The 12296-nt window shown below is 39.1% G+C and overlaps 1 protein-coding gene across 3 annotated transcripts in view; it reads left to right on the plus strand.

Annotated features, from left to right (window-relative positions):
• The first annotated feature begins 528 nt into the window (after window positions 1-528).
• Window positions 529-12296, plus strand: part of LOC110106444 (tRNA pseudouridine synthase A-like) — a 39193-nt gene continuing 27425 nt past the window's right edge. For 2 of the 3 annotated variants that reach the window (XR_003699590.1, XM_020836361.2), the window contains exons 1-2: window positions 529-915; window positions 2837-2893. Coding sequence is in view for 2 of the 3 variants with exons in the window: in XM_020836361.2 (XP_020692020.1) it covers window positions 637-915; window positions 2837-2893 (336 nt within the window). In the remaining variant the exon portion in view is untranslated. The remainder of the gene's footprint in view (window positions 916-2836; window positions 2894-12296) is intronic. The other variant, XM_028691940.1, reaches the window with a different exon arrangement.

Here is a 12296-nt window from a genome sequence, read left to right on the forward strand (position 1 = left end):
TTGTGTTTCATTGAGATCTTTTTAGTACTTCAACATGCTGCTTTGCTTTATAGTTTGTTTGGTTGGAAATAAATATGGTTATATTGGGAGTATTATTACTGGATGCTGTGTTATTGGTTGGATACGATGACATAGTTGTTGCTTTCATAGTGCTGGTTCTTATGGGTTGCCTATTATCGAGTAAAGAAAATGATGTTATCGTATAATCTGGGGGGATTTTTACTTTGCCAAGCACGATGATGAACATCCCATAATTCCATACTCTCACCCCTTTGGAGGGTCTCCTTGTTACCAAGGGTGACTACTTTTTCGACTGCTTTGTCCAACTGATATCAAATTTATATTTTCTGAGTCCTTGCATATTGGCTTTTGGCTTTTTGGTTTTATGTCCCTCACATTTTTCTATGATGAGTTTCTTTTTTGGGTTACTAGTTTTCTTTTTTGGGTTCACGAAAACTTGCTCATCTATAATCATTTTTGTATAGTAGGACACATGTAATTTCCTTTTTTATCAATACAAGAGCTTTGTCCCCTTAAACAAAAATTAAAGCTACTCAAATTTTGTTTATCCCTCATTTGTTAGCTTCCTCGCAAATTAGATCCTTGACAGAAGTCAGGCGGTTGCCGATCCAAGTAATGCCGCTGACCCTTGAGACGGATACGGCGAAGCGCCCTCTCGACATACCATTGGCATCGGGGGAGCCCTCAAAGGTTGCAAAAATTTATGAAGGCGGAGAAGACGCTGAAGGCTCGGATAAGGAGGCGCAGCAGCACGAGTTGCTGGAACAGGGAACTCACGGAATGAGCCAGAACCCTAGGTTGCAGAGATACCTCGTTGCTGTCGAGTATATTGGAACCAGGTTCTTTGGATCGCAGAAGCAACCAAACTGCCGAACTGTTGCTGGCGTCCTTGAGGTATCGTCCTATTGGGCGATTTGAAACTTTTTCTTTGTTCCGGCTTTCATCCTCCAAATGGACCTTTACTATGGTGAAATATTTGAGGATGAAGGGGTAAGACGGAAAAGCTGAGCCTAATCTACTTTGTTTTCGTTTAACTTATTGGCATACTAATCGATGTTCGAGCAGCGTTCTCTTTGGAATTGTCAGTAGGCGCATTTATTTTTTCTCAAGCTCCCAAAAATTTAACTGAGAAATTCTGTCAAATTAACTTAGGTAAATGCATTTAATTAAGATGGTTGTGTGACACTAGTGTTAGCTTGAGAATTTTTATAATACTGGGGTTGGAGTAGTATTCATTGAAAACAAATTGGGAAAATTGACAAAATTGATTTGAGCATGCGTAAAGAGGATAGAAGCACGGGTGGATACAAGGGGGGCAACGGGGGCACATTTCCCCCCTCAAAAAAATACAACGTCTAATTGAGGATTTAAAATAAAGAAAAGAAACTCTGGACATATGGGGTAGGCAATTGTAGGGACTTCATGGTTTGTATGAAAACTATTGTACCTTTATGGCCACCTGTCAATAAAGCACACTATGTTGAAGCCTACCTATAGATCCAATAGTCCAATAAACAGCATGATGGTGAACCAAACAATATCTATGGCATTGCATACCAATCTATAAATATAAAAGTGTAGTAAATCTTAGTGGATGGTAACTGTGAGCTTCTTTCACTTTGTGTATGTCAATTTTAAAATCAATTCAGTCCAGTTATTAGTATCATATATTTTATAAATAAATAGATGTTATAGAAGTTGAAAATAAATGCAGAATCTAAGAAAAGCCTGAATCATAACTTTGTTTTTTAAAATTTAATATACCATAATTAGTATTTATCTGATTTATAAATGATTTGCAAATTTGGATAAATTAATTATGGCTAGTGTTTAAAACTACCTATGCTGGTTCAAGCCCGAATGCAAAAATTGTGGAAAAGTTTATCAAATAAATTTAGGCCCCTACCAAAAACATTTTATGGCTCCGCTATTTTTTCATTGAAGATAAATTTAATATGAAATGATTTGGAAATAATAAGTATAAACCAAAGTTTATTTGGTTGTAAGCAGCACAAAAATATTTGTAAAAAAATATTTTTAACACCCCTTGCAACATTCATAAAAAATGAATAATCATGAAGATTCATAAAACACGCTTCAAACAGTTGAGAGAGAGTGGTTTTTGTTGTCGATGATTATGTGATAAAATAAATTGACATGCAAATAAACAAAATCTGAGCTCATGACTAGAACTAAACAAGCACAGAAACCTTGCTTTAATATGTTGAATACTATCTGAGATACTTTAAATATTTCCTTTTTTTAAAATTAATGCATTTTTTAAAATAAAGAGAGCAGTAATATAAACAAGTCCAAAGACTGCAGATTTGAAGGCTTGGGTGTTGGGTAACCTCGAACTTCTTACATCTATGAGAACCTTGCAATTTGGACCAACAAAGGACCAGGTGTTGATAATGTTAGTGTTAATACAAACTCAATTCTTGGTGAATCTGACCAAATCAAATTGTAATTTCAGCGTTTGATAAGCAGCTTGTTTGTGAAGCATCTGAGAAGAACCTTAAAATGTGGATGAACAAATTTTAAAATTTCCTTTCCTTGATGGTGAATGGATATTTTTGTTATTTGGAGATGCAAACCTGCCCAAATATGCATCTTTAGATGATGAGTATTTATAGGCATATTATTGGTCTAGATTAACCTTAATATTGTATTTTTTCAGCCAAGGTGAGGGAAATGCATGTATGAAAGCAAGCGTTATTTGTTTTACAGTAATTGTATATTTTCACTTTTTACACCTTTCTCCTTTAAATCTCTAATGTCTTTTCCCAAGCTGTGACTTGGTTTTCTTTTGCAGGAGGCTTTTATTAAATTTGTTGGCCATCCAGTTTCAGTTGTTCTGTCTAGTCGAACGGTAAGCAAGTTCCTCTAGCAAAGAATGCTGCATTGTTGTCATTCCAGGAAGGATTGTGCTAATCCTCTCTATAGACTTATCTACTACTCGTTATTGTGGTGATTGTGATGTTAGTGTGGTTGATTTTCTTGCATTCTCCATATTATGTCTAAGCATTTTTCTGGGATATGCAAGAAGGCACTTATTTGAGTAGTGCATGGGCTCATGTGTAAAGCAACATAGGTGACACCTTCTAGAAAGTGGATCTGGGATTTATATTTTTTCACATTTTCCCAAGTATTGGCAGTTGTAATGGCTGAAAGTACATTAAAATTCATAAGATGATTATGCCACCACACCATCTTAGGCCCTATAGAATATCTATTGTATCACTTGAAACAATTTTAAAGGTAATTGACGAAGTGTCTTTAATGCTTAATATTCTCAATTTTGGTGTCATATGGACCATAATTTGTATAAGAAGTTGATTTCTTTCATTGTTTGTAATGATATCATACTTGAAAGTACAAATTGTTTGTTATTCTTGCATATTATCTATGTTCTCTCTATTTTCTTTGATTTCTTGTATCATTCTATTTTTTTCTTTCCTTCATCCAATCTTATTATCATCATTGCTACTGTTTCGCCTTCCCTTGTTCTTCTATCATTTTCTTACTTTCCTCAACTTGTAGGTTCTTGAAAGGAATTTTTGTGGCACTGCTCTCGTGCACACAGTTCCTCTAACCATTGAGGTTAAAGCTTTGAATGATAGATAATAAGTGGGATGGAGTTTTGATTCTATAAAGTCGGGACCATCTTTATCACTATTACTTCAATAAATATATATATATATATATATATATATATAGGACACAAATTATTTTTTAGCTAATGCTAATTAAAATTATTCGGTTTGGCAAACGTTCATCTTAGATTTATAAGGTTCACTTGGTTGATGCAATTCGTAACTAATAATAAGAATCCTTTGGTTAGATTGGGTAGTATACCTCTATTGACGAAGTAGAACAGGGATCATGATAACCCGAGATGATGAAACCATAGAATTCTTTTTGGGTTCATTATTATTCCCTCGACTCACTTTAAGCTAAAAGTGATAAATTTTCTAAATCCCAAATGTAAAATTGTTGCTACTACACACTAAGCATTAATGCCTAATGACTAGCCTTAATTGGAAGGGTATTTAACCACAGGGGCTTGTGCTTATGGAAAATATAGAACTAGATTATAAAATCCATGCAAAACGAGGGAAAAATCTCTGATAGTATATTATCATAATCCAGTTAGTTTTCTGAAAATTCATAGGAAGTGCTTGTAGAAATCAAATGAACCCTTGGCTAAATTTTAATTTAAGCAACTCCAAGAGCAATCAACAAGAACAACTATGAGGAATAACTAGAGAAAACCTTTTTAATTGATGATATATTAAAGAAAACAAACAAGACACAATAGATTTTCAATTTGAGAGGAAGATCTCGCCCTTCCAAAGCCCTAGCCGTCGGCTAGAGCCCACTCAACCTTAGGATTACTAATTTCAGCCAAATATCCCATAATTCAACCATTGGTTTAACAAAACTACTTAAAGCATACAATATCCAACAAATACCCAAAAAACCCTCCCAATTTGAATTTCCCTCCTAGCTGCCCCCTCCCTTTGCATTAATCCATAGGCCCCATCCTAATGGGGGAAAAAGAGTGTTGAGGATGACCAAGCTTCCGCCTGGAATACACCCTAGCCTGTCCAGGGTGGATTGGCCCAAATATGCCCAGCCCACGAGGGGCCGGTCTAACAATACCCCCCTCCCAAAGACCCACCTTGCCCTCAAGGTGGAAATATGGCAACTTCTGCTTCACCCTCTCATGCAACTCCCACATGGCATCATAGTCTGGTAGGTTCTTCTATTTTATTAGCACTTCCTTGATCACTCACTCTACATGCCGTAGCCCTTCCAACTCCAATGGTTCCCACGGTTTTAAAAGGCGAAATCGGGAATCGAGGCGTTTTTTCTAAGCGAGGCGAGGCATAAGCCTCGAGGTGTAAGAAGAGTTTCCTATCAGCTCTTCCATATTTCTTTGTGTGACCTCCTTTGTGGTGGCAAACTTCTTTAAATAATTTGTACATTCCTTCTTCACTTCATCAGAAACTTTTGCACATGGTCCCACATTGACATGAGTGCAGGCTAGATGATTCTTCAATCTCTTGACGCCACCAGTTATGCGTTTCTCACAGAAATTACATTTCATGTAAACATATCCCTTTTTTGCACCTTCGCCTGACACTTCAACTTGAGTTCCGTATTTCCATGCAGGATCTTTCCTTCTTGTGCCACTAGTCATGCTAACAATATGATATATTTTAACAATTATTTGTACTACCAAATACCAATAATAAAACAACATGAATACAAAAATATACCAGTCTGCCGGGGGTCCCCCCTGGCGGGTTTCGACCTGCCCGGTACAATATGCAGCGCCCCCGGAACAAAATTATATTATAAGAATAATTTTTAAATTCTGCTTGTTATATATGCTCAATACCGAGCGTACCGTGCATGTACCGCTCAGTACCGAGCGTGTACCGAGCGTGTACTGCTCGGTAACGAGCGGTACTGGCTCGGTACCGAGCGGTACTGGCTCGGTACCGAGCTGGTACTAAGCGGTATCGAGCATGTACTGAGCGAAACCGAGCATGTACAATCTGATGAAGTGAGACATGAAGCAAATAACGGGAAGAAAGATCGTTTCCTAGCCGTGAAAAAAAAACCTTCGATTACAAGAAGCTGGAGAAGAAGAAGCGAGACATGAAGCAAATGACGGGAAGATTATGGGAAGCAAGAGAAGAAGAAGAAATAAATCGTTACCTTTGATCGCCTCCAGCTATGTTCGAACTTGACCGAACTGTGGTCGTCCAAGTTGGCGGAGTTCGCCTTTCAGTTCTCACCCGAAGCAGAAGCAGGTATGTTATCCTAATACTCGACTCTTATACGACTCTCACCGCTCGGTCTATATACTTACAAATCGAAGCGGTGCCTCGTTTCGCTTCGAGGCGTTACGAACCGAAGCCTACGCCCCGTGCGAAATAAGCGCACGCTCCGCCGAATCCAACGAGGCGTAAGCCTCAACGCGCAAATGCTTCGCCTCGCCTTAAGTCGCATCTCAGTGCGTACGCCTCTTCCGCCTTTTTAATCGTAAGTTCCAACACAATCTTCAAATCTACATTTAGTGTCACAGGTAACTCTGAACTTGATGCATGATCACCAAGAGCTCTCCTCAATTGGGACACATAGGAACATCGGATGTATAGTAGCTATCGGGGGTAGCTTCAATCAATAAGCCACTATTCCAATCCTCTCAATTATCTCATAGGGGCCAAAGTATCTCGGGGCCAGCTTCTCATTTCTCCTAATAGCTATCATCCTTTGTCTGTAGGGACTATGCTTCAAGTATACCATATTTCCTACCTCAATTTGTATGTCCTTCCTGCATCCATCCGTCTGTTTTTTTATGATTTACTGAGCCCTCAACAAATACCTTTTTAATTTAGCCTACATCATATCCCTCTCCTTCAAGTATTGTTCCACTGATGAGACTAGTGTGCTACTTTGCCCAAAATGCACCAAGTAAGATGGGTACCTCGCATACAATACTTTGAATGGAGTCATCCGTGAAGCTGAATTATATGAAGTGTTGTACCAATACTCTGCCCTTGCTAGATAGTTGGCCCACAACCAAGGTGTTTCTAAAATAAAACAATGTAAGTAAGTCTCTAAGATCCTGTTTACCACCTCCGTTGGTCTGTCTGTCTGGGAGTGGTAAGTGGTGCTATTCTTCAAAACTGTCCCCTGCATCTTGAACAGTTCTCTCCAAAAATGACTGAAAAATACCTCATCTCGGTTGGACACTATCGAATCCAGTATCCCATATAATTTGACCAACTCTCTGATAAATGTTGTTGCCACTGTCACTATTGTGTGCATATGTCATAAGGGAATAAAATAAGCATAATTGCTCAATCTGTCCACCACCACCAAAATTATTGTATACCCCTTAAACTTGGATTGCCCATTATTAAAATACATGGTGGCTTCCTCCTACACCATGTATGGAAGAGTTAGAGGTTGTAGCAACCCTCATGGAGTCATAGCCATGTATTTGATCCTCTGGAACACCTCACGTTTAGCCACCTTCTCCTCCACATCCTTATGTATCCTCTTCCAATACAAGTCCGCAACCAACCTCCTGTATGCCTTCTTCACTTCTGAATGGTCCCAAACCATGCTCCCATGGAACTCTTGTAGAAGGTGGGGAATATGAACCGCGGTTCGTGGCAACAAAAATCTTCCCTGATACATCAGTCTCTCCCCTTCTAGGGAATAGCTAGGGTGGCTACTCTCATCCCTCAGCAGATCTACCCTAATCCCCGGGCTACTCTCATCCCTCAGCAGATCTACCCTAATCCCCTTCAACTCCTGATCTTGAACACTCTCCTCCTTAATAACCCCCCAATCCAACATTAGTGTTCCGAAATAGCCAACTTATAGAACTCTCGCATGCATCTAGACAAACCATCAACTGCCTTGTTCTTTAGCCCTGGCCTATAGTGGATCTCAAAATCATATCCTAAAAAGCTTTGATAGCTGCCTCTAGCGCTCCTCGGTTATCATCCTTTGCTCTAGCAGGTGCTTCAAGTTTCGTTGGTCTGTTCTAATGATGAAATGTTAACCCAACGAGTAAGGTCGCCCACTTTTGAATGGCCAACACAATGGTCACCAACGCCCTCTCATAGATTGACTTCAGTCTAGCTCTTGTAGTCAACACCTGGTTGAAGTAAGCTATGGGCTTCTGATTCTGCATGAGCGCAACCCCCAATCGATACCCTGATGCTTCTATTTCTATCACAAAGACTAGATGAAATCTAGTTGGGCTAGGACAAGTACCGTTGTCATGACCTTCTTCAATCTCTCAAAACCTTGGTAGATGTCTCTCCCCACATAAAACTGTTTTTCTTTAGCTGCTTCATCAGTGGCCAGGCTATTGTGCTTTATCCTTTCACAAACCTCCTGTAGTACCAGTGAACCCTAAGAAACCGCTCAACTTTTTTAGAGTCCTATGTAACGGTCATTTCAGCTTAGCATCAATTTTGGCTTGATCAACTACCACCCTCTCCTAAGATACCACATAATCCAAGTACTCCACACTAGGCTATGCAAAGCAACACTTCTTCAAGTTTATTCTCAACTGCTACTCCTGTAACACCTCCAATAACACCTTCACTTGCTTTAAATACTCCTCATCTGACTAGCTGTACACCAGGATGTCATCAAAGAAAATGAGTACAAATTTCTGGAGGTATGGTCTGAAGACCTATGAGGGACTGGAATGTAGCAGGTGCGCTGGTGAGATCAAATTGCATCACCAAGGACTCATAGTGGCCCTTATGTGTCTTGAATGCCGTCTTCAGGACATCCTCCATTTTCATCCTGACCGGATGGTACCCTGTCTTCAGATCAATCTTTGTGAACACCACTGCTCCACTTAAATCATTTTGAAACTCATCTATCACCGTAATAGGAAATTTATCTTGCACAATCTCCTTATTTAGGGCTCTACAATCCACACAGAATCTCCAACTCCCATCTTTCTTCTTGAGTAGTAGGTTTGGGCTGAAAAAGGATCATGCTCGGCCTGATGATCCTAGCCTCCATCATCTCCCAAATTAGCTTCTCAATCTTATCCTTTGACCGGATCTTTGTGGTGGCAATCCTTGATGTGGCTAAAATATCCCACTGAACTCCTATATAAGAGACTTTACTGAAGAAGAGATGTCTCCTCCCTCCTCTGACCGGATCGTCTCCAAAGTTTGCAACTCCACCAGAAATCCCCTCCCTTTTGATTCGGAAACATACGAATACATAGTCCTTAAACTCCCTCCAGGTTCGTATGGGCCTCCTCATATCCCTCCATTGGTAACATGCCAATGCCTTCCCCTCTAAGCGCAGACCAGCTGCCGTCAGTCTTTCCTCTGTCAACCTATTGATAGCAAAACCTTTCCACCATATAGATCCACCCATTTGTATCCTCTCCTTCAAACACAAGCATGTTCAACTTTCTCACTCCTGGATCTTCTCTGTTTCCCCCTCCCCGAGCGTCCCGTTCATCTCTTCTACGCTCATATCCAAACTCTTCGTCAAATCCCCTCTTCTCTTTTCAAAATCATCACTCCTCCGGTCATAATCAACCCCTCTTCTTTCAAATTCAACACCCCTTCACTCATGCCCAACATCCTAACTCTTTTCCCATACCCTCTGCTAATCTCCTCCCTAGGAGTAGGCTCCAGGGGAGGCATTCTATCTTTCCTTTCTAAAATCTTCACCTCATGATCTTTCCCTCTCCTTATCGGATTATGGTATTCTCCACTTACTTGACCGTCGATGGCTCCCCTCACCTCCGACGATGCCGTTTTGGTTTAGACCTCAAGCATCTTCCTCATCATTTTCTTCATGATAACAAACTTCTCATCAATCTTCTCATGAACGGATGAAATTTAATTTTTGAAATCTGAAATCTTTTCTACAAAATTAGATTTCAATTGTTCGATCTTCCCTTCCAACACTTCTAACTTTCTTTCCATCTAGGTACCTGGATTTATGCTATGATACCAATTTGATATAAAGTGTTTGTATAAATCAAAGGAACCCTTTGCTTAATTTTAATTTCAACAAATCCAAAAGTAATCAACAAGAAGAACTATGAGGAATAACAAGAGATAACCTTTTTAATTGATGATATATGGAAGAAAACGAACAACATACAATGAATCTTTAATTAGAGAGGAAGATCCTGCTCTTCCAAAACCCTAGCCACCGGTTAGAGCCCACTCAACCTTAGGAATACTAATTTCAGGAAAATATCCTATAATCCAATCTTAGGTTTAACAGAACTACTTAAAGTATACAATATCCAACAAATACTCAAAAAAGCCCTCCCAATTTGAATTTTCCTCTTACCGGCCCCCTCCTCCCTTTGCATTAATCCATAGGCCCCACCCAAGGGGGGTGGAAGAGTGCTGAGGTGGGCCATGCTTCCTCCTGGAATACACCTTGGCCTGTCAGGGTGGACCGGCCTAATCTTTCCTGGTCTAGGAGGGATCAGTCTATAAAAAAATTACTTGGAACCAATAATCTCTCAGAAGAGCCTGGTATGAATTTTTGGAGCCCACAATTATTAACTTTCAAGCCGTTATCATCCTTACTACATTTTTATTAATTTTTCCAATATACAATAACTTATTATGTTCCATTATGTGTTGATTTTTCTGTATTCATTTAATTATCTGCAAACAAGCTGTATTTATTGTTAGTTTGACCTTTTCGTCCACCACTTCATAGCCATTTAATTTAAAAGTCCTCAAACGGATAAACAAAGTTTGTTCGATCTTTCTCGGCGTCTGCGATCTTTGTCGATCTAACTGCACTTGTATTTCGTCTGCTTACATTGAATATAATAGAGGGGCAGAAAGGTTATTATAGTATTCTGTTGATAATTAAACACTATTATTAATACCACTTATTATATATATATATATATAATAGTATAATATAATATATATATACTATATATAATATATTTAATATATATAAACAATACTATATATATATACAACATATAGAGGCGGTTGTCGTTCAGCAATCAAGTCTGAAGACCAAATCTCCTCGCCGTTGATTTTCGCTCGGCTTGAGTCGAGCGTCCTCCCTTACTCCCGACGCGGGACGGGAACGCCGAGAGTGCTTCGAAATTTCTCTAAAAAAATCTGGACTTAGCCCAAATTTCTGAAATATGCACTTTGACAATCTCCGACAACCAATCGTCGCCATTCGATTTCGACGACCAAATCTCCCGCCGTTGATCGCTCCGGTCGAGTCGAGCCATCCTTACTCGGCACTGGGGAGAGTGACGCCGGGAGGCTGCCGAAAATTCCGTCAAAAAATTATGGGACTTGCAAATTTAGAGTTCGATCAACCTATTCTAATTGATTAAAATTCTCAATCTAAATCTACACTTAATTGATTTAATGATTATATGATAAATCAAACTATTAAGCATTTAGTGCATGTTGCAAGTGTTTCTTCTCTAATGACCACGACAGAGGTTATGATGTGAGCCGCAAGATGAGAAGATACTGCTTCCTCTATGAGGGGGTGACATAGTGGACTTGATTACTAAGTATTCCTCTTCCTTGCAGCAATTTCAATAACTCCACAATATTGATTGGATAAAAGGAGCTCTCATTTACTTCTCCAAAATTATCTTAATTTTGGTAGTTACTTAGTGTTATCAATTTTGTTCTGAGCGCGAACTATCATTCATCTGAATGTTGGTTCCTCTTATGGAGACCAAGATAACTATGAATATTCTCTTAAGTTGTGGTTATGGCTAAAATATTGATTGCACCATAAAAAAAAAGTTTTTTTTATAAGAATTTTTTTTTTATTAAAAAACAAACTGACTCTAATACATATCGAGGGAGTAAAGTTGTCTAAAGTTATTATCCTAGAGCTAATTGATCATATAGTTACTTTATAGAGGAGTAGTTAAATCCTATCGCAAATTCTTTCACTTATATATAATTAGTAATCAAGCATACATTCCTAAACACAATATTTGCCTACTTCCAATGAAAGCTGTTAATGCAGTCTTCAGGGGATATTTAGAAGCACCTAATCCTAGGACCCCTTAAACGGGCATCTTAGCCTATGGATAAGTGTAGACCCACCATTTGGGCTACTTCTAATGAAGCAGTAAGACCACATGTTAGGAAATTCTAATATGAACAACCTATAATCAAAATAACAAATCCTTGGCATCATAGTCTATTAGGACTAAGTTAGTAAGACCCGTCCATACGGGCTACTTCTAAGTTGGAACAGTAAGACCCAAGAGTTAGGAATTCTAAAATGACGATTTTATAACTCTCTAAATTCCTTTTTTGGGCATTCTAGCCTATATGGCTAAGTTTGCAAGACCCGCTATTTGGGCTCTTCTAAGTGAAGCAAAGCCCGTGTGTTAGGGACAGTCTAAACGAACAACTTATAACCAAAACTACAAATCCTTCGGGACCACTTAGCTTATGGGCTTAGTCGTAAGGACCCATCACTAGGCAACTTTTAAGGAAGCATAAGACTATCAACCAAAATTCTCTTGGGCAACTCCTAATTGAGGCCGTAAAGCCCCCACTTAAACAAATTAACAGGCACCCTAATTGGAGCCGTAAGCCCAAACTTAATAAATATAACGGGCAACTTGTCTAAGGAAGCCATAAGCCTAATCCAAACTAAACTAAATTAAATTAAAAATTCACACATCTCCACTTCGTCTATTCGGTCCCTAGAGAGGAGGCAACCCATGG

This window comes from Dendrobium catenatum, unplaced genomic scaffold, assembly GCF_001605985.2.
Source record: "Dendrobium catenatum unplaced genomic scaffold, ASM160598v2 original_scaffold_87881, whole genome shotgun sequence".
NCBI lineage: Eukaryota > Viridiplantae > Streptophyta > Magnoliopsida > Asparagales > Orchidaceae > Dendrobium > Dendrobium catenatum.